The sequence below is a fragment of the Antechinus flavipes genome, chromosome 2, assembly GCF_016432865.1.
Source record: "Antechinus flavipes isolate AdamAnt ecotype Samford, QLD, Australia chromosome 2, AdamAnt_v2, whole genome shotgun sequence".
NCBI lineage: Eukaryota > Metazoa > Chordata > Mammalia > Dasyuromorphia > Dasyuridae > Antechinus > Antechinus flavipes.
In genome coordinates, this window is record NC_067399.1 from 604,131,123 (window position 1) to 604,155,399 (window position 24,277).

The following is a 24,277-nucleotide window of genomic DNA, read 5'->3' on the forward strand; positions in this document are numbered from 1 at the left end:
GGAAGTGAGAAATAAAAATATTCTTTAATTCAGATTACTCATTAACTCAGACTGGTATCTTCTCTTCTCTGCCTTTTGATTTAATTGAGTATCTATAAAAGGTTTTTCCTTTCATTTCATAGATCCCTCAATGGATTGTGGAGGTTTTCTGTTTGATCCTGAAGGCTCACTGTCCAGTCCCTTCTACCCTGGACGGTATCCAAATAATGCCCACTGTGTGTGGCAAATAGAAGTGGATCCAGATTCACTCATAAAACTTATCTTTGATGATGTGGAGTAAGTATTTGCAAGCTAGAATGGACAATGGACAAACTTGAAAATAGTGACCACCTTTGCCTTCCCTGGCACTGCTATTTCTTTTCCTGAGTGCTTCTGTAGAATAGTTGGTTTGTAACCTGCCAGCTCACTTTGCAGCATGGTGAGAGTTCAACACAGTTCTTTTAGGTCTGTGTCTAAAAGTCTAATTGCGATGGTGATCAGTGAAATTTTAACTTCATCAGCCACTGTCCTTTCTACAGTTCTATCACTGAGACCCCAAGGAAAAAGTCCTCTCCTTGGAAAGGGAAGGCTCAAGAGAACTATTAGTTTTGTCTGTAAGTTCTATCTATAGGTTTGATCACTAATAATTTATTAAGTGCTAAAATGTACCAGGCACTGAGCTAAGTTGTAGCAATGAGTTGAACCAGAGAATTACTATCATTAGCAACCGCCTGTGGTGAGATCTGCTCCCAGATTACCTATATGGTGTATGATTCATTAGTCTTAAGTAAGATATTTCTTTCCCCATTGTAGACAATAAAGAGATTTATAATCTAAAACAGAACTGAGACTGGTTGACTAGTGTTCTCAAAATGTCCTTCCTCAATATTAATTACAATAGCCCCCAGGACCACATGGAAAGGGAAGCTCACCTCCCCGCTCCATGTCATCATATAAAAACATGCCGTATCCTAGGTTAGGTGGAGACCAAGATGACTTATTAGTCTTTAACTCTAACCCTCGCATACTTCTCATGATAACTCTAGCGAGGTGACTCCACCTTGAAACATGACATGAATTTTATACCAAATACTGTTCCATTAGTCATAAAGCCTAATGAATTTTTGTAAATTGTCAAAGTACAAAGAGTTTTAAAAAAAGACAACACACCTATGTCTGCTTGTGTGTAAAGAGTAAGATATTGATATGGATTATGGAAGACTGATCTAGACACAACACAATAAACAGAATGTCTCCAATTCTCTTCAGGCTAGAAGGCTGCCATTTAGATTATATTGACATCATAGATGGATCACCAAATGGTTCTTTGATGGAGAGAATTTGTGCTGGTTCCCAACACACAATTGTATCACTTACAAACAAGATGACAGTTATATTTATAAGTGATCACAGTGTTCAAAAACGAGGATTTCAGGCTCGGTATGAAACTTTTCCCAGAGGTAAGAGTCTCGTTCGTTTGTTTATTATTAAAATAGCAATAATCTGATGTGTCTAACAACTTACACTCATTGTCATATTTGAGCTTCAACACAAAATTTTGAAGTAGGTGTCATGGGTATTAATATCCTTATTTTACTATTTGAAGAAATAGTCTCAAAAGTCTAAAATGACTTGTCTATGGCCACACCTTGCTAGTGCTCATTCTGATAACTATTCATCTTGTCAGATATAATCTTCCCTTCCTACAGAAACCAATGGAGGATTTCCCTCCAAAAGAGGAGGAAGCCCATAACAACAAGAGCCAAGCTAATGAATGATGCCATAATAATATAGAACAAACCTTTGGTCTATATTTGCAAGGAAAGCACTGTAATTGAGCTCAACACTGGAAAAGTACAACAAATCTCAAAAAAAAAAACTAAATTATAATATTTCTTTGTGAAAAATAGGTATCACAAAACAACAAAAAAATCAGATGCTGGTCATGTCTGCAAATATGTCTCTTTTTGTACCTGTCGTACATCATTTATTAACCAAAAAGAAATTATGCATTCATTATCAGTCTTGTGGAATCATAATTACTCATTGCATTGATCCAAATTTTGAAACTTTTCAAAGTTTTCTTTTACATTATTATTATCATGGTATCAGTTGTTATCCTTTTTCTATTATCTTCACTTTGCATCAATTCATGTAAGTCTTCTCAGTTTTCTTTGAATTTTTCATAATTTCTTATAGAACAATTATTATCTTCATATGCTCTAATTTATTCAGTCATTTCCCCATACATGCCCACTTTGTTTCAAGGCTTTACAAAAAAGTGCTATGAACATTTTGTATCTATATATTTTCACTCCATATTTTTAACCTTTTTGAAGCATTTGCCTAGCAGTAGGATCACACAGTCAAGGGGAGGATTCAGCTCAAGGGGAGGATTCAGTTTAGTAACTTTCAGAGTTTAATGCCATCCAGAATTGATTTCCAGAAAAGATGAAGCATAATTCATAGTTCGACCAACGTTAGGTAGTATTACCTAATATATTAGGTAACCTTATACCTAATACATTAGGGTACCTTATCATTCTACATTCTTTCCAAGAATTGTCATTGTCTTAAAAAAAAAAAAAATCTAGTAAGTAAAAAAAAAAATCCCAAGAACTTCAGAGTTGTTTTAATTTGCATATATCTTATAAGAGATTTGGAGCATTTTTCATATGATTATTTATAGTTGTTTTCCGTTTCTTTTCTAGCTGGTATTTTGAGACTGGTAGGTTCCTCTAATCGATGTGAAGGTCGTGTGGAGATTTACCATGATGGACAGTGGGGAACAGTTTGTGATGATGACTGGGACCTGCAGGATGCTCAAGTAGTATGTAGACAACTTGGCTGTGGAACAGCTATTTCTGCCCCAGGAAATGCCTATTTTGGCCAAGGAACTGGACCCATTGCCCTAGATGATGTCCAGTGCACGGGGCATGAATATCACCTCACTGACTGTTTTCACAGGAACTGGTTCTCCCATAATTGTGGTCACTATGAAGATGCCAGTGTCATCTGCTCCAATAGCAAACAATAACTTTTCAAGCCACAATTCCCTCCTCCTTTCTGAAAAAAAAATTAAGTAAAGTTAGTTTCTAAAGAAATGGTGCTGTAGTCAATTTTGTTTTTGTCCTCGACACTGAAAGGCTTAGAAGTTAACATGATCTAAATGCTTTAGAACCTTGAGCTTATTGCAGCTCCCTTACCTACACCTTTCTTCCATTAGTGAGTTCCATCACTTGGAACTTAGGCTCTCCTTGGGTTTCACTGCCAGGACCACACAATTTCACCCAAGTTTGTTTAGTCTTAAAACAAAGGCTTTCTCCTCTTCTTAGCAACTATAGAGTCATCCACTGTTATAAATGGAAGAGTTCTCTATCATTTAGTCCAACCCCTTTATTTGATATGAGGAAAAACACACAAATGAGTGTTTTAACCCAGTTCCTACAGCTTATTAATTAGTAGTGAATCTTGCACTAGAACACCTATTTGCCTAATTCTCTATTCATTGTTTTATTTTACTATTCTGTATTTTCATAGTACTGGAAATCATCAAGCAATCTATCTTTATTTATTCATTATAGAAAAAAAATGAAACAAGCTATGGAGGCCCTGGATCCCCACCCTCTTCTCTAACTGAACCCCTTCTTTCAAATATTTTCCCTAAAGTAAACTCAATAAATCTTGTCTGGATTATATGTTAAATCAGATTCTATTTCTTTCCAAACTGGACTTGGAATCAGAAGGTCTGGGTTTAAGAGTTGGATCTACCATTTATGAAATGTATGATCCATGGATCACAAGGAACCTGATCTCTTTTATAAAATAGGAATAATAGTATACTGCCATCTACCTCACTGAGTTGTTGTGAAGAATGATTTTGAAAGGTTCACAGATGTGAAATATAGTTAATACATGTAGGTTCCCATTAGAGTGAATGATGAATCTTATGAAGTGGCATTATTTGAATTTGAAGTTCATGTTTCCATTGGGATGAAATCAATCACCATATTTTATAATTATAACTTTAAGGCAAATTTGGATTCATGCAAAATACTTCATAGGACTCATTATCTGTAACCCTGATCTAAGATCTGGTATTGGGTGTTTTCAGCTGGCCAAAAGACTCACTTCTTTAATTCTTCTTCCAGCTCCCCCAAAACAAAACTGAGCTTCAGGATATTCTACAAGAAGTATGGAATCTCTTCCTTTACTCCTAGTCTTAGGGAGTCCATACTCTTACTTCAAAATCTGTTTTTGCTTCCTGGATTAGAAATCTTATATTTTAACTGTCCTCCAAACATTTCTCTCCTAATTCTGGTGCTCCAATCTGATACTAACCAAACAGAACTGCCATTTTCTTCAGTCTTTTGTACTTAATGACTCTGGACTTCTGAAAATCCTCTCTCACCCTTAACCCACTATTCTCTGTCCAGGCAAATTAATTATCTAGGTACAACAGCTAGTTCTATCCTTCTGGTAAAGTTAACTTTTCCAATTCTTGTTCTAGACCAGTACCTGAATTTTGTATTCCCCAGGAGTCATGGAGCCTAAGACCATGAGGCCTGAATCTTTGATCCCCTTTCCAAATGAGTATCTAAATAGGAATTTCCCTGTTTATATCTAATCAAAATTCATACCCAACTGATTTCCTTTTCCCTTGCTTGTCAGGGAAAGTAATCCCCAAATAACCCAGAACCACGTTCTCCTTCCGTCCAATACAAGAGAGGGGAGAATCATATATGAATGACAAGAATTTTAATTCCCTAGTTGTCCGGGCTCTCAATTTTGCATCTCAGTATGAGTACAGAATAAAGTAAAATGAAAAAGGTCAAAAGAAGTGGGTTCAAATCCTAAGCCATCTATCTGTGAGCTATTAGGCAAGTCACCTCACCACTTTGGGACTATTTTTCTGATCAGGATTCTGCACTGAATAAATATAAGGCCAAAGACTCAAAGATGTGGGCTCTGATAGGAGTGTACATTCCACTGTATGCATGAGCCACCATTCATTTGTGTGCCTGTAGAACTGCCAGGCAGGGAAGTCATACACTTTCATGCTTAATTCGTATCCTTTGAGTATTTATATTTCTTCTCAGTACCTCATCCAAGAACTCCATTATATCACAGATATAATTCATGTGTATAAATTATTGAAGACAATCCTACTTGTCAAGACATAAAATGGTGGTAAGGAGATCCCATTTGTAATAGTTGTCCCCAATTCAAGATGGGTCAGATAATTCATATTAAATTCAATTCAAGCCAATCCAACAAGCATTTATTAAGCACCTACTATGAATAATGCACTGTGCTAGATGCTGGGAATAAAAACAAAAAGTCACCTTGAGAGAAAATATTTATGCCATTCACTCCCATAGTACATATTTTCCTTCTATTTCCTCCCTCTCCTTCCTAGTTTCCCCATCACCCTTGCTCAAAACTTTGTTTTGGAACATATCTGTACGCTGCATTCCTACTCACAGCCCCTTGGTATTTGTACTTTAGGGTTTTCTCTAATGAATATAACTATCCAATTGCCTTCTTGAGGTAGAGTAATAGTCCAGAAAAGAAAAAAAAAAAAAAAACATGGCGTCATTCCTAAGTATGACCTTGATGTCTTAGGAATTCAGAAATATTCCTTACAAGTAATAATTCTAAAAAAACCAAATCTGATTATCATTAATGAGAATGGAAAGTTTTGCTTTACACCTTCTTCTTAATGGGAAAGCCTCCAATATTTCTTCGTTATATACAAGGAACAACTTGGTTTCATATAAATGCTTTTTAGCCACATTAAGAAGACAATACTTCCCTACTTGGGCAGTTAGTAGATAGAACTGAAGACCTGAATCCAGAAAGATTCCTTATGAGATCAAACATACTAGGTGAATGATCTTGGTAAGTCACTTAAACGCTGTATTTACCTCAATTCCTCATTTGTAAAAATGAGCTGGAAAAAGCAATGGCAAACGATCCCAGGAATTGAACATGACTGAAATGACTAAACAACAAGGTCCCTCCTTATACTTTTTAAGGTGTGTTTGTTTTGTTTTGTTTTTTCAGTATTAATAGGTATTACATTTTACTAATGGCCTTTTCTGCACCCTCTCATGCTCACTCTCACAAGTCCTCAGTCACACTGGCAGGTGAGTCCCTGGAGAACAACTGGTTACTGTGCTCTAGGAGTAACCCTGAAGGAAATAATGGAGAGAAAAGCATTTGTTTATGTAGCAGCTGCTATGCGCCAGGTACTGTGCTGTGCACTTCAGGGCTGGTTTTTCTAGTAATACTTCTAATAGGCCCCCATCCAGTATGTGTTCCCTCCAATATCAGTCACTAGCTAGATCTTCCCAACATCAGCTACTACTGATTTCTTCTATCAATTAAAATCAATTAGCTTTTTAAAAAGCTTATTTACTGAGAAGTTGTAGCAAGAATCAAAGTACAAAAAATGTCCCAAAGGAATTTGTGACCAAAGAAAAACTAGAGATGATTATGAAATGTAAAATAGATAAGTTTAATTACATTAAGTTAAAAAGATTTTGCACAAACAAAAGCAATGCAGTCAAGATTTGGAGGGAAGCAGAAAGCTGAGTAACAATTTTTACAGCAAGTGTTTTTGATAAAGGCCTCATTTCTAAAATATATAGAGAACTAAGTCAACTTGATAAGAATACAAGTCATTCCCCAATCGATAAATGGTCAAAGGATACAAACCATCTCAGATGAAGAATTAAAGTCATTTTTAGTCATATGAAGAAATGCTCTAAATCATTAATGATCAGAAATGCAAATTAAGATAACTCTAAGATACTATCTAACTCCTCTCAGATAATGATAAATTAGATAAAAAAAGATAATGATAAATGTTGGAGGGGATGTGGGGAAACTGGGACACTAATGCATTGTGTTGTTGTGAATGATCCAACCATTCTGGAGAGCAATAATTCAATGGCTATAAAGCTATATATACCCTTCAATCCAGCAGTGTCTCTACTGGGCCTATATCCCAGAGATCATAAAAGAGAGAAAAGGACCCACATGTGCAAAAATGTTTGTTTCAGCCCTGTTTGTAGTGGCAGGGAACTGGAAACTGAGTGGATGCCCATCAGTTGGGGAATGGTTGAATAAGTTATGGTATATGAATGTTATGGAATATTATTATTTTTTAAGAAACAATGAGCAGGCTGATTTCAGAAAAGCCTGGAGAGGCTTACATGAACTGATGCTAAGTGAAGTGAGTAGAACCAAGAGAATATTGTACATAGTAACAAGACTATGTGATAATCAACTATAATGGATTTGGTTCTTCTCAACAATAGATATTGTTGTTGTGTGTTTGCTTGGGTTTTTTCTTTCTCATGTTTTTTCCCACAAACATTCATTAAACACTTCTTATGTGCAAGGTACTATGCTAGGTGCAAAAGATACTCACTTAAAATTACATCTGACCTTGAAATGGAGAGAATGGCCAATCTTAAAATAACTTTTGTCCCCAAGATGGGGTTGAAATTTCAATAGATTATAGAAAATATGAACAAAAAACTAAAACAAAAGACAAAACATTTAGGAATATAGTCACAATCATTCCAAGCCCCACTTAGGAAAATTCCTAAAATGTAAACAAAGGTTTGATCTCTGCCTTAACTTGTCCTCTTTATATTTGAGGGAAAATTCAGGTTCCTGGAAATATTAAGAAAGAGCATAATATATTATAGTGTCTGTTGACAGACAGATACCAGGAGGGGAAATTGGGGGGAAAAAACACCTTTTCTTGGACATTCCCTCAGGCCTTGAACAGGTGAGAACAACTGGTAGCATCATCCAATATGCCTATTCCAAGATGTGTTTAGGACCAAAGGCCCAGCTGTACCTGATGTAAAATTATATTATAAAGCAGCAGTCACCAAAACCATTTGGTATTGGCTAAGAAATAGATTAGTTGATCAGTGGAAAAGGTTAGGTTCACAAGACAGAATAGTCAACTATAGCAATCTAGTGTTTGACAAACCCAAAGATCCTAACTTCTGGGATAAGATTTCATTATTTGATAAAAACTGCTGGGATAATTGGAAATTAGTATGGCAGAAATTAGGCATGGACCCACACTTAACACCATATACCAAGATAAGATCAAAATGGGTCCATGACCTAGGCATAAAGAATGAGATTATAAATAAATTAAAGGAACACAGGATAGTTTATCTCTCAGAGTTGTGGAGGAGAAAGAAATTTGTGACCAAAGATGAACTAAAGACCATTACTGATCACAAAATAGAAAAGTTTGATTATATCAAATTAAAAAGCCTTTGTACAAACAAAACTAATGCAAACAAGATTAGAAGGGAAGCAACAAACTGGGAAAACATCTTCACAGTTAAAGGTTCTGATAAAGGCCTCATTTCCAAAATATATAGAGAATTGACTCAAATTTATAAGAAATCAAGCCATTCTCCAATTGATAAATGGTCAAAGGATATGAACAGACAATTTTCAGATGATGAAATTGAAACTATTACCACTCATATGAAAGAGTGTTCCAAATCATTATTGATCAGAGAAATGCAAATTAAGACAACTCTGAGATACCACTACACACCTGTCAGATTGGCTAAGATGACAGGAAAAAATAATGATGAGTATTGGAAAGGATGCGGGAAAACTGGGACACTGATGCATTGTTGGTGGAGTTGTGAACGAATCCAACCATTCTGGAGAGCAATCTGGAATTATGCCCAAAAAGTTATCAAACTGTGCATACCCTTTGATCCAGCAGTATTACTACTGGGCTTCTATCCCAAAAAGATACTAAAGAAGGGAAAGGGACCTGTATGTGCCAAAATGTTTGTGGCAGCCCTGTTTGTAGTGGCTAGAAGCTGAAAAATGAATGGATGCCCATCAATTGGAGAATGGCTGGGTAAATTGTGGTATTTGAATGTTATGGAATATTATTGTTCTGTAAGAAATGACCAGCAGGATGAATACAAAGAGGCTTGGAGAGACCTACATGAACTGATGCTAAGTGAAATGAGCAGAACCAGGAGATCATTATATACTTCAATAACGATACTGTATGAGGATGTATTCTGATGGAAGTGGATCTCTTTGACAAAGAGATCTAACTCAGTTTCAATTGATCAATGATGGACAAAAGCAGCTACACCCAAAGAAAGAACACTGGGAAATGAATGTAAACTGCTTGCATTTTTGTTTTTCTTCCCGGGTTATTTTTACCTTCCGAATCCAATTCTCCCTGTGCAACAAGAGAACTGTTCGGTTCTGCACAAGAGAACTGTTCGGTTCTGCACACGTATATTGTATCTAGGATATACTGTAACCTATTTAACATGTAAAGGACTGTTTGCCATCTGGGGGAGGGGGTGGAGAGAGGGAGGGAAAAAATCAGAACAGAAGTGAGCACAAGGGATAATGCTGTAAAAAAATTACCCTGGCATGAGTTCTATCAATGAAAAGTTATTATAAAAGAAAAAAAAAGAAAAGAAAAGAAAAATTGGAACAACAACAAAAAAAAAAGGACCAAAGGCCCTCCTAGACAACTTCTTTCTCTGCCAACAGAATCTCCTTTTGGCCTTTTCTCTTCTTGCCCTGGGTTTGTCAAGTTTTTTTTTTCCTTTTTTCCTTCAGATTTGATGACCTTCCTCTTAACTTTATGTTGTTTGATATTTCAATCTTTTTGTTGTTGTTTTGTTGTTTTTGTTTTTGCTGAGGTAATTGGAGTTAAGTGACTTGCCCACGGTCACACAGCTAGGAAGTGTTAAGTGTATGAGGTTAGAGTTGAACTCAGGTCCTCTTGACTTCAAGACTGGTGCTCTATCCACTGCACCACCTAAATGCCCCTCACTCTTGTTTTAACTCATAAAGGCTTCCTTGTCAGGTCATCATAGAATACAGGGGAAGAAACTCTTTGTTTAATAAAAACTGTTGAGGAAAATTAACAATTGAGCGGGGAAAAATTGACTAGTTTCATATCTCTTACAATATATCTCCCTCCCCAAATGTAAATGAACCAATGACCCATTTTTTTAAATCATAAAAAAAATGTTTTTAAATGGAATAATATATCCAGAATAATTCTGGAGAGGAGAAGAAATAACAGACAAAAGTAATGGACTCTATTATAAAGATAACTTTTTCATATAAAAAAACCAATAAAATTCACAAGGAAAATTTAAAAAAACATAACCAATAGGGGGAAATGGGATCTTTTTAATAATTATAGTGTCATGTAAAATATATAAGGAATTGAAGCAAATTTATATAAGTTAGCTCTATTCCCCAGTAGATAAGCAATCAATGGAAATAAGAATTTTCAAAAGAAATATGAATAAGCAATAACCATCTGAAAATTTGTTCAATTTAAAATCTAAAAAAAAAAAATTAAACTTAGAAACAAATGCTACCTTAACTTACCCCTTACTGATTTGGCAGAGATTGGTGGGACTTTTTTAATGATAAAATTAAGTTCTGGAAAGAATATAGAGAAAAAGGCTACCATCTTAAGCTGTGACAGATGATTCTTGACCAGAATCAGATCTCCATCTCACTTCCCAGTAACTAGCTTCAAATCACACAGCTATGAGCATACATCCTCTTTCTCCCAGCTTCCTTTTATCTATAGTTTTTTCTCATTAGACTACAAGTTCCCTGAGGGGATAGTTTTTTTTTTTTTTTTCTTGTTTAGTATAGTGTCTAGCACACGGTAAGCACACAAATGTTTTATTTATCATTATTTATTTATTGGTAGAGAAAATCTTGTTGAAAATCAAAGTATTCATACCTACTGGTCTACTAGAACTATATCATATGGGTATTATTGTTAGGGGTCAAAGAGTTATTATTTTTAAAGAACTAGGAGTTGAAGATAGAAATTCAATATATAATTCTGCCAGGTTGAAGTCCTGATGGAGGAGTCAAGAAGGAGGCTTGATTATGAAACCACTGGCACGTTTTCTAACCTCGAAAATGAAAAATGAAGTTAAAAGAACATGTTGGTCTCCAGAAAGGAAGTATACTAGTAAGATAATTCAATTTCAGTAGTGACCTATGGGAAACACCTGTTGTTTTCCCACTTGTATCAGCTACCTGTCTTTTTTGGAAACTGGCAAGAGCTATCAATCTCAAATAGTAGCTACTAATCTTCATATAACTAAACAGTTATAAAACTTGAGTATAAAAACATGAGAGCCTCCCAGGTAGATGAGCCACTTACAAGAATGGAGGCAGTAAGGAGGCTCGTTTTTTTGGCCCTTTTAATTTCATCATGTTTGGCAGAAAAGAATTTGATGGAGCCTCAAGGTAAGAGAAACCACATAGGAGACCTGAGGGGGGACATGAAGGAGGGGGGGAACGCACACAAATTGATAAATATCTCTGATTCTCAGGTTTTTTCATCTGTTAAAAAGAGGAGAATGAGCTCTGAGATATTCCCAGTTCTGCCTTCCTATGAATCCAAAACTTTGGGACTGAGGCTTCATTGGCCCATACCTTTCTTTGAAAAAACAAAGGCACAAACAGGGTTAATAATATGATGCATTTCTAAATAGAGATATTTTTATTGTAACTAATAATGAGAAGCCTTTTTCATTATAAATATTTGGCTTTCTTATTAATTCACGTGTGTGATATCTGTAGATGTGTGCATTTGTATGCAATTATGTTTGCCTCCCCTCTTCTTTCCCCCTTTTAATATAATGCTATTATGTATTTTCAACATATAAATTCTAGGAGTTGGAAATTAATTTCTAAGCAGCACCAGTTCCTCCATCACTATTTTTCGCCAAAGACCATTTAAAAAATTATGTTTCCACCTGATTCATTCTTCAATGTGTTGGGGAAAGGGCTGGAGGGAATGACTAATTACTGATCACTTTGGTAGGGTACCTGAGTTCCTAAGTATTGTCCCAATCAGGCAAATCCAGTTGTGGAGGCCACCTAGGAGAGATCCAAAAGGCTCTGATCCTGAACCTCAATGCCAATGAAAACTGCACCTGGACAATAGAAAGATCAGAAAACAAAACTATCAGACTCATCTTTTCCCACTTTCAGTAAGTCACTGAGCCTCAATTTTTACAAATGGGGGAAGTAAGATCTACTTTACCTACCTCTCAGATTGTTATAAAACTTCAATGAGATAAGGAATGCTAATTTCTTTGCAAACATAAAGTGCTACATAAATGTTGACCACTATATAATATGTAATAGGGGAGAATATGTGCCCCCTTTGCCCTGGAGAAAGGGAAAAGCCAGAATAACATTAAATGTGTTGATTTCATAGGAAATTGACAAAGTAACATTGTGCTTCACCCTTCCCATTTGGAAACATTACAAACAAGATGACAGGAATCCCTATCCCAAAGAAATAGGCATTTATTTTTAATGTTATTAAAACCTCAGCAATTATGTATTTTTTCTCCTCCCACTTTCTTCTTAACTTCTTCAGATCCAACTTCTGGCCTTACAATTACAATTAACACCAAAACTACTTTCTCCAAAGTTACCAATGATCTTTCAGTTGCCAAATCCAATGGCTTTTTCTCAATCCTCATTCTCCTTGAACTCTCTACTGCCTTTGGCACTACTGATCACTCTCTCAATACCCTTCTCTCTCGGTTTTAGGGATACCACTCTCTCCTGGTACTTGTACATATCGGAAAGTTCCTTCCATGCCTCGGCTGGAGTCTCTTTCAGATTAGACCATGATATCTAACCATAAGAATATCTCCGAGTTCAGCAGTAAACTACAGTAGCTCCCTATGCCCTCTGGGATCAAATAAAATGCTCTGTTGGGCATTTCATAATCTAGGCCCCTTACACCTCCAATAGTCTTTCACCTTATTCCCCAGTACATACACTTCCATCTTGACTATTACACAAACTCTTGTTCACTCCATCTCTTGGCTCTCGGGATTCTCTCTGGATGTCCTCAACATCTGGAACACTTTCCTCCACTTAAACTACTGACTTTCCTGACTTCCTTGAATCCCACCTACAGGAAGCTTTCCCCAACCTCTCTTAAATCTAAGGTCTTCCCTCTGTTATTTCCTATTTCTCCTAGGTATGGTTCATTTTGTATATTTGTTTGCATATAAGGACTGTAAGCTCCTTGAAGGCAGAAACTATCTTTTTTTCTTCTTTTGGAATCCCTAGTGCTTAGCATAGTGACTGGCACACAGCAGGAGCTTAATTTGTGGTTCTTTATTGATTTAAGGCTCTGTTGGATCACTGCTACTTACTCCTTTCATTGAATAAATTACTTAAGTGCCTCTGCTTTCTCATCTACAAAGTGGTTGATTTAGAAGGTCTCTTCTTAACTTTAAGATATTTTCAAATTTTAGGCTCTTCAAATCAAAGATAAATACAGTACTGGTCCCTGCCCCACAAGACTTTACAGTGTACTTGGGAGAGATAAAACACATGAACAGATAATTATAATACCAATCAGAAAATGTAAACATAGGAGAAGTTTTTTTAAAAATGTTTTTTGAAAGGCCATAAGAAAAAGGAATGCCTTCTATCTTGACAGATCAAATAAGTCTTTTTTGTAATAGTAGAAGTGTCAATTAGATTGAAAAAGACAGGTCAGATTTGAGCAAACAGAGGAAAGGGGCTTTCTGGGTGGAGGGATTAACAAGAACAAAGACATTAACAATATCAGAGCTGGGAACTATGGTTACTGCTCTAGATATTAGAGAGAACACATGCTGGATCATAGAAAGAGTAGACACAGGAAAGACAAATCATTGCAATTGCTTTTTGCCCACAGACTTGATCCAGGTGCAAAATGTGAAGTTGAAAATATTCAAATTTATGATGGTGCCTCCACTGAGATGCCTCTCCTTGGGAAAATCTGCAGCAAAGTAGACTACGTTCCAGTATTTGAATCATCATCTAATAGCCTGACATTTCAGATATCCACCAGCTCTTCAGAAGTTCAAAGAAGTGCCTTTGTTTTCTATTACTACTTTTCATCGGAAAAGAGTAAGTAGCACTAATCTAAGGAGAGAAACTTGAAGAACTATACCAGTGAAATTCAATAAAATCCTGAACACAATGCTCCAAAGTTTCAGGCTAAGGAGGTTTCAAATATGGCTTCAATTCAAGAAGCCTGTATTGCTGAACATTATATTGAGCACTGTACTAGGCATTGGAGTTATAAAAATGCCCACCCTCAACTTGATATTCATTCTGTAAATGCATTTATGTCTTTACACATGCATAAATGTGCACATGTAATGCATATATGTACAGACATGTCTGTGGACATGTGTGAGGACAGTGTGTGTCAGGGACTGTCTGACCTTGCAAACAGACCTTGATAATTCTGAGGCTGATTCCCTATTTGCTTATACAAACAAAATACAACATGATTAGGAAGAGGAAAGGAATGGAGATAGAGAATTCTGAGTAAATGACTTTCTCATCTCTGATAATACTGGGCTTTTAATAATGTTGTTTTTATTCCTTTGCTATTGCTATTATCAATTGCAATAAGAGAGTAAGATCCTGGGTATCTTTGTGTCAAATTCAAGACCCAATTCCTTTGCAGGCTATTTGTCCCTGGCCAAGGCTCTTTGGCTTTAATAGAGCACAGTTTCCAATTTATAGAAGGATAAAGACACAGTACCTTCGTGTGACCCACTATCAATCAACTATTTGTGTTATCTAATGCAAACTGTTATTAATACTGTAAAATTAAGTACTGTATGCAGAGGCCTAAAACCAATCAGATTGTCTTTCTCATAATCTGACTAGAAATCTCACTGAGATAAAAGGGAACCGGACCAACTTCAAGAGTACACAGTGGTAGGACCCAGGCCAAATCACTTTATCTCTTTGTAGAGATGAAAAAAATAATTTTTGTAATAATCTAAGGTCATGCATGTCATAGGGCCCCAATATTAAACCTGGTTAATATTTAACAGAGTAACTGACCTTGCTTGCACCTGGAATTGTACCTTTCCATTGTTGTTTCAGGGATTGATAACTGCGGAGGCTATCTTGATGCTTTTGGGGGCTCCTTTACCAGTCCTAATTACCCAAAGCCTCACCCAGAATTTGCTTATTGTGTATGGCACATACAAGTGGATAAGGGCTACAAAATAAATCTAAACTTCAAAGAGATTTTGTAAGTATTATTATATCCGGCTTAAAACCTATGTGTCATTGTAGTTATGGAAAGTGAGGTAAATCTCAGTTTTTTCTATAGAACAGAGTAGCAAATGAAATGCTCAGTTTCATTCAGTGATCTGGTAACAAACAAAATTATCCATTTTCAAGAAATTAGAATATAATGAAAACTTCTAATATTTATACATATATAGCATATACATTATGTATAGTTAAAATCATTGCTGTTCAGTTGTATCTAATTTCATGATACTATTTAGAAGTGATTTGCCATTTCCTTCTCCACTTTACACATGCAGAAATGTGCACATGTAATGCATATATGTACAGACATGTCTGTGGACATGTGTGAGGACAGTGTGTGTCAGGGACTGTCTGACCTTGCAAACAGACCTTGATAATTCTGAGGCTGATTCCCTATTTGCTTATACAAACAAAATACAACGTGATTAGGAAGAGGAAAGGAATGGAGATAGAGAATTCTGAGTAAATGACTTTCTCATCTCTGATAATACTGGGCTTTTAATAATGTTGTTTTTATTCCTTTGCTATTGCTATTATCAATTGCAATAAGAGAGTAAGATCCTGGGTATCTTTGTGTCAAATTCAAGACCCAATTCCTTTGCAGGCTATTTGTCCCTGGCCAAGGCTCTTTGGCTTTAATAGAGCACAGTTTCCAATTTATAGAAGGATAAAGACACAGTACCTTCGTGTGACCCACTATCAATCAACTATTTGTGTTATCTAATGCAAACTGTTATTAATACTGTAAAATTAAGTACTGTATGCAGAGGCCTAAAACCAATCAGATTGTCTTTCTCATAATCTGACTAGAAATCTCACTGAGATAAAAGGGAACCGGACCAACTTCAAGAGTACACAGTGGTAGGACCCAGGCCAAATCACTTTATCTCTTTGTAGAGATGAAAAAAATAATTTTTGTAATAATCTAAGGTCATGCATGTCATAGGGCCCCAATATTAAACCTGGTTAATATTTAACAGAGTAACTGACCTTGCTTGCACCTGGAATTGTACCTTTCCATTGTTGTTTCAGGGATTGATAACTGCGGAGGCTATCTTGATGCTTTTGGGGGCTCCTTTACCAGTCCTAATTACCCAAAGCCTCACCCAGAATTTGCTTATTGTGTATGGCACATACAAGTAGATAAGGGCTACAAAATAAATCTAAACTTCAAAGAGATTTTGTAAGTATTATTATATCCTGCTTAAAACCTATATGTCATTGTAGTTATGGAAAGTGAGGTAAATCTCAGTTTTTTCTATAGAACAAAGTAGCAAATGAAATGCTCAGTTTCATTCAGTGATCTGGTAACAAACAAAATTATCCATTTTCAAGAAATTAGAATATAATGAAAACTTCTAATATTTATACATATATAGCATATACATTATGTATAGTTAAAATCATTGCTGTTCAGTTGTATCTAATTTCATGATACTATTTAGAAGTGATTTGCCATTTCCTTCTCCACTTTACAGATAAAGAAACTGAGGCAAATAGAGCTAAATGACTTGCCCAAGGTTACATATGTAGTACATTTAAATTCAGGTCTTCCTGACTCCGGTACTGGCACTATGTTCACTGTGCTACCCCAGCTGTCCAAATTATCAATAGCTGTATGAAAAAATGTTCTAAATCACTACTGACTGGAGAAAAGCAAATTATAACAAATCTAAGGTAGCACTTCACACTTATCAGGCTAATATGCCAGAAAAGGAAAATAATATTAGAAGGAATGTGGAAAAATTGGAACATAAACGCCCTACAGGTAGAGTAGTGAACTGATCCAACTATTCTGGAGAACATTTGGAACTACGGCCAAATAATTCTGCAAATGTGCATACTCTTTGATCCAGCAATACCATCACTGGAGCTCCACCACCAGGTAGCTGGTGAAAGCTATCACCAGTCAACCTGACTGTCTTGACACTGGACTTCAGTGACTGTAGAGGAAAGGAGGCTGATGGCTTTGCACAGGTCTAAAGTGAGTTAAATCCAATTCATGCGCAAGTCATCACCCTCATGTTGTCATTGACCTTCTTCAAGAATGAAGAACAATATTATTTCATTTAAATTTCATTTAACCTTTACGGGCCTCAATTTTGTCACATTTAAAAAAGGAGTCAAATTGTTCTCTAAAGCTCATCTGAGATCTATAGTTATGTTATGGGCTTATGAATTGAGTGTTAAAAATTCATAAGGCATCATTATTAGAAAGCAGCATTGCCCTTAAAAGTCAAAAGACTCTAGTTTAGCCCCTGACTTTGAAGCCTAGTAACTGTGGGCCCAAAAGACAAGTGACCTTCATATCTCTGAATCTCATTCTTCCTCCTTTGTGACATGAAGATAGCACTTGGAGTTCTAACTTTACAGGGTTGTTATAGTTAAGTACTTTAAAAATCACAAAATGCTTAAATGTGAAATACTATAGTTTAATTTTTAAAAATCAATGACCACTGCAGAAACATTCTAATTAGTAGATTTTCATGACTGTGGGATAAACAGTTGCTGTGTGTACCCTGAAAATATACTTACCTCATTTCTCTGATTTTCTAGCTTAGAAATAGATGACAATTGCAGATTTGATTTTATTGCTGTCTATGATGGTCCCTCCACAAACTCTGGCTTACTTGCACAAGTATGTGGCCGGATTGCACCCACCTTTCAATCTTCTTCAAATACTCTGACGGTTGTGCTCTCTACGGATTACGCCAATTCCTACAGAGGCTTCTCTGCTTCTTATACTCCAATTTATGAAAAAGAAGTCAACAGTAAGTCACAGTCCATCTTCTCTTACTGGTTTTTAATAATTTCAAGACTTCATGAAGTCATTCCTTTAATAAGCTAGAAATACAGTACATAATGTGTATTTACCAAGATAATGATATGGTTAGGAGATGGATTATTATGGTAGATAAAAAGATCAGTGGTTCCTATCTTCAGATTCTAGAATCAAATATGTTCTATCCTTAATTGCTTGTGATTTTCCACTGTTCTAACACCAAAAACACAAGGCCTCATTTCAAATTTTGGGGCAGGAATTCTTTAGCATCATGGATTCCCTTAGCAATATGGTCAAGTTTATGGGCCCCTTCTCTGAATGATAATTTTAATTGCATAAAGTCAGACACACAGCATTACAAAAAGAACCAATAACACACAGAGTTGTCAAAATGTATTTTAAAAAATTCACAGATCCCAGGTTAAGAATCCTTAAGTATCTAGGGATTAAATTTCTCTCTGCCATCTTTCTAAATGTAGATAGTACAAATCAATGTTTTCCATCCTTCAGCTGTGGAAGAAGTAAATGGAATAGGGTGAGAATCAAATAAGATACGCCCTACTTCGTGCTCCAAATCTAAATTCTTTTAGAAACAAGAATTGTGTTCTACTTTTAGTAACTCATAATCCAAAGTGAAATGAATGTCAGTAAACTGTTTCTAATCTAAAACTGAATGTTAATGATTTAGGAATAAGCAGTAATCTAAACTATTCTGTAATTAATAAATTTTAAAACCTCAAATACAGTAAGACATTGCTAACACAACTCAAGAGGTTTCCTAAAGCCAAGTCCTTAAAGTAAAATTTTAGTATTAATCAGTTATTTAATAGTAAACCATCTGGAAGGTTATAGTGATCAATATTAGCTTAACATCTCTAATATGCAACCTAAAGTTCATAAGCACAAGAAAATGGTGTAACTTTATGCTATCTACACATCTCACAATCTGGGCAAAATACCTTTCAGTGATAAGGCTTTTAGATGCTCCTTTATGATAAGTTTCATGTAAATCATCTGGCCCCAGCTTGTATAAAGCATAACGTCTCTTTTCCTTGATAGCATCCCTGAGTTGCTCTTCTGACCAAATGACAGCTATCATAAGTAAATCTTATCTGGAGTCGCTTCACTACAATGAGAATAACTTACAACTGAATGATCCACTCTGCAGACCAAGAGTATCAAATGTTTTGGAATTTTCTATCCCTCTAAATGAATGTGGTACAATTAAACAGGTAAACCATGACAAAGATATATGCTAATGAGTTTAAGTGATTCTCCAAATAGATGCATGGATCAACACGGTAACTGAAGAACTGAAGCATTCAGTTCAAAACATACATAAAGTTTTATTATCATTCCCTAAAGTTTAATGATTATTTGTTTAAAAATAAACCATTGATGACTAAAGGGACACAAAGTTTAATAGGCTGATGAGAATTTATATATGTGGTAGTTTTCTAAATGTAGGATATATTTGCACAGAAAAGTTCAAAGCACTTATCATTTATCTTTCATCCATAGTTATGTAACAAGATGAAAAAGATGATGTCCTATTCATTCAGGCACTATTAAGCATTGGGATTACAAAGAAAAATGAAAGTTCCTGACTTCAGAGTTTACTTTTGTCTTAGAGAAAATAACATGGACAAAGAATGAAATATATGCAAAATAATTTCAGGGAAAGAGCATTAAGTCAGTTGGGCAAAGACTTATGAAGGATATAACACTTATCCTAGGTTTATGAATGGATATAAAGGAGGGAAGAAGAAAACAAGCATTTTATTAAGCACCTACTCTGTGCTGGACCCATGCTAAGAGCTTTATGAATTGATCCTCATCACAACCTTGGGAGGGAGGTACCTTAATTCTCCCCATTTTACAATGAAGAAAACTGAGACAAACAAAAATCAAATGAATTACCCAGGATCACAGAGCTGGTATTCATTGATTAACTGGCAATGTAGTTATGTCTACTGAAGAAAGTTGATGTTTTAGTATTCTGCTTAATGTATATAATTTTTTTTTACTATTTTCCTTTCTTATTGCTCCAGTATTTTCAGATGCAAAAATGAGTTTGATTTATATTGAACTTTATACTTACATAGAATCTTTAAATCAAGGCTTTTGCTTTTGTTTGTTTTTTAAACAAGGATCATGTCTACTTTCAAAAATTTTTTGTGCCTAATCCTGGATTAATGGTGCAATTTATATATAAAATGTTATTTACATCCTACAGGTCAAAGATCATACCATTACTTACACAAACATCATCACCATTACTAACTCTTCCAGTTCTGCAGTGATCACTCGTCAGAAACATTTGCAAATTATTCTGAAATGTGAAATGGAAAACAATTCCACCGTAGAAATAATGTATATAACAGAAGATGATATAATTAAAAATATAACTGCCTTGGGGAAATATAATATAAGTATGGCTTTTTATGAGTCAGAATCTTTCAACAAACCTTTACTTAGTTCACCATACTATGTGGATCTGAACCAAACACTCTTTGTTCAAGTCACTCTTCATGTGCTAGATCCAAATCTAGTGGTGTTCCTTGATACCTGTACAGCATCACCCACATCTGACTTGGCCCCACCAACGTATGACCTAATCAAGAGTGGGTATGTACTTTATACAATCATATTTAGCAAAGCAATATTGTTTTCTTAGAATTTTAGTGGTATACTTAAATTTTAAATTATATACCTTTCCTAATATCTCCTTTCAGAAAGTTACACAATGAAAGAGAATGAAAAAATAGGGAAGAAAATTTCACAAAACTGGCCAACCATGACATAAAAAAAAAAATAATAAAGTCTGCCATCATGGTAGTGTTTCATATTGCAAAGAATACCTTTTTCTTATCTCTTTACTTTGGAGTCAAGTTTGATCATTATAATTTTGCAGCAACAACAAGAAAAAAAGAATACTAAAAAATTGTAATGTCCCAGATAGGAGCATTTTTCCTATATGCTAATATTTTAATAAATTATTGTAAATTAACGACAACAGCAAAGCCTAAAATGTAATAACTCTTTGATACAATCTGGAAGGTTCAAAAAATGAACAGGAAATAATTTTGATCTAAACATTTTCTGGTGTTAAAAATATGAGATAATTTTTATTGAATAATTTTATGTTATGGTTAACATTATTTAAAAGGTCACTCAAGATATAATTCCAATTGGATCCTCTATTCTTTAAAGTTGAGGGATCTGTACACAAGATCTTTGCTACTAGTAATTTAAGATTGTTTTATGCTGGTTTAGCTTTTCTTCTAAATTTCTTTATATCTTCTTGCGGATCTCTAAAAATAGCCTATCCTTTCAAAAATATGTTATTAGCATCTCTTCAAAGTACTGCTCAGCTGCTTCATCAAGACAAAGGTAATGCCAATGGAACGAAAACTCTGGCAGGTTTTTACTACACTGGAGACTTCAAATATCACCTTAGTAACAGATTTAGTCTTCATTCTAGGAACAATTCTACGTAAATATGGAGTATCATCAGCAATATCAGAGTATTAATGGTGACCTATAATCAGTTGTCCAAGAAGCACCTATTAAGTGCCTAGTATGTACAAGATATTGTGCTAAATATACAGGAGGTCTGAGTAGGAGGCAGTGGGATTGAGCCACTAAAGGACTCATTTTCAAGTTATCAAAAAAAAGGGAAGGATTACAGAAGCAATGGGATCACAAGACATATTAAAATCTTACTCTCATGGCATGATGGGGTGTTTTCCCCCATATAAGTGGCAACAATTTTAATTGACTTTCCACAATCTTATTCATTCCTCTTTTTTGACTAATAAATAATACAAAAGAGAAAAGTTCTAAGGCTAGACACAGTCAACCTCCTCTGAGTTATAAAACTCCAGAGCTGAAAAAGGTCTTCACTGAAGTCATGATTTTGATTAATTATATTAGCATTCTGACAAACAGCTAGTTAATTAATGGAAACTTGCCATTCTCTTTTTAAATTCTCTTTCCCAATTTTATTTTACTTGAGTGCTGAGAGAAGGTAACCAAACCATGCCAATGAGAAAATTGTTGAGTCCAATATTTGAGTTAAAATCAATTTTTAACTTTGTTATTCATTCTGTTACAGATGTAGTAAAGATGACACTTGTAAGATTTATCCCCTATCTGGGCACTATGGAAGATTTCAATTCAGTGCTTTTAAGTTCTTGAGAAAGCTTGGATCTGTTTACCTCCAATGTAAAGTTTTGATTTGTGAAAGCAATGACACACAATCTCGATGTAATCAAGGTTGTGTCTCCAGAAGAAAACGAGATATTTCTTCATATAAATGGAAAACAGAATCAGTCATTGGTCCTATTCGTCTGAAAACACATCATATTGCAAGCAGCAATTCAGGTAAGCAATATTCTTATTTATGAAGTAGGAAATCAAAGAAAAAAGAAAATATTCAAGAGTTGTCTTTTCTTACAGCATGTAAATTTCAACCTTAAAGGTTTTAGAGAATCCTAAATAAGTGTATAAATGATTTTCTTTTCAAATAGCTTTCAAATCACGATGGTATGATTTTAATTAAATTTTCAATATTTCACTTGCATTAATCCTCCACTAAAATGTTATTCTGCTACGTTCTCAAGGAGTAGAAGTGTCCCTTAGTCTTTGAAAGCTCTGTTGATAAGCTCATGTTATTGACAAGTTCTATCAGAGTAAAAAACAACAATAAACTTTGACTAAGTATTGTTTCAAGGCCAATTTCATTCTCTTCCCGATTACCTAAGAATCAGGACCTATAAAGTCTTGCAAATGCATGACTTGAGCATTTTTAAAAGGAAAAAAACAAGTTATCTTTGAAGATAAAACTATTAATCATTAAAAGTGTTGCAGAAAATAGATAGTAATGAACCTGGCATATTATCATAGTAGAAAGGATACTACACTTTAAAGCATCTGCTACCTGATCTGTAAAATGAGAGCAGTCCATGTTCCATCTACCTTTGAGGACTGCCCGAAAGAACCAAAGAAGGTGGTATATGCAAAAATATTTTCTAAATAGAAACTGCCAAATAATCTAGATTATGAATGCCATGTGTTTTTGCTACTTCCAAAAATACTGACGTTAATAATCTTAGTTGAGTCAACTGATTCTTTTCTAGTCAAATTTTTAAACATATACCAGAGTATATCAAGATCATATGCACTGGAAATATTTTAATCACTTGGTTGCAAAACTGATATGAATTTGAAATTAAAATCAATTTAGAAATTATCTTACTTGCATTTCAAAGACAGCTACTCAGTTTAAATGCTTGTGAAACAGATTTCCTACTCAGCATCATCATTTAGTTACCATTAATGAACACTGTTTCCATGTGAAAATTAGTTTTCATTTGAAAATTATGCTTGACATATCCAACATATAAAGGACTGCTTGCCATCTAGGGGAGGGGGTAGAGGGAGGGAGGGGAAAAAAAAAATCGGAACAGAAACGAGTGTCAATATAATGTAATTATTAAATAAAAAAAAAAAAAAGAAAAAAGAAAATTATGCTTGAATTCCACAAGTCCAATTTCCCATCTGTTTTCAAAGTTCAATTAATCCTAGATGGACAAACTTCATTCTAAAGTTTATATTGACACATTCAATGTACCATTTAAAACTGATGTATGAATAGAAAGCTATTCAAATTTTCTCACAGTTCTTACCATTAAATTATCATTTGTGGATCACTATGTATGGATATATTTATGGATGTTGCTGCCCAGTCATTTTCAGTCGTGTCCAACATTCTGTCTCCCCCTCCCCATGGTTTCCTTGGCAAAGATCCTGGAGTGGTTTGCCAGTTTCCTTCTCCAACTCATTTTACAGCTGAGGAAACCAAGGCAAACAGGTGTGAGTGACTTAAGGCCAGATTTGAACTCCAAAAAGATGAGTCTGACTCCAGACCAGCATTCTGTTCACTGTGCCACTCAGTTATGTATGGATGTATATATATGTATGAAAATACGTAATTGAACCCAAGATATACATACTGTCATCTTTGCTAGAAAAAAGTATAATTCTGCTAAGTACCGTGCTAGGAAAAAATCTTCTTTTTCTGGATCTGATATATTTTTTCTAACTAAAGAATTTCAGAATCAAGTCCATCCAGAAGAAAGTCAGCAGGCGCAGCCTTTCAGCAGTTTACAGATACTTTCCTTTATGGTTCTGGCTCTGAATGTGGTGATTGTGGCAGCAATGCTAGTGAGACATTTCGGAAATCATGGAACAGAATGCAAATACCAGAAGCTACAGAGCTACTAACAGAAGTACCTCAAGTGAAAAATATTTTCCCAAAACATCTAATAAAATTTTGTT

The 24,277-nt window shown here is 35.1% G+C and overlaps 1 protein-coding gene across 1 annotated transcript; it reads left to right on the top strand.

Moving 5' to 3' along the window:
• Positions 1-10,426: 10,426 nt before the first annotated feature.
• CUZD1 (CUB and zona pellucida like domains 1) lies at positions 10,427-24,268 on the top strand. Its single transcript, XM_051981598.1, has 9 exons — positions 10,427-11,298; positions 11,912-12,047; positions 13,766-13,980; positions 14,977-15,127; positions 17,710-17,924; positions 18,995-19,167; positions 20,172-20,563; positions 22,053-22,321; positions 24,048-24,268. Exons 1-9 carry the CDS (start codon positions 11,181-11,183, stop codon positions 24,221-24,223), a joined length of 1,845 nt encoding a protein of 614 aa, XP_051837558.1. The 5' UTR covers positions 10,427-11,180; the 3' UTR covers positions 24,224-24,268.
• Positions 24,269-24,277: the final 9 nt, after the last annotated feature.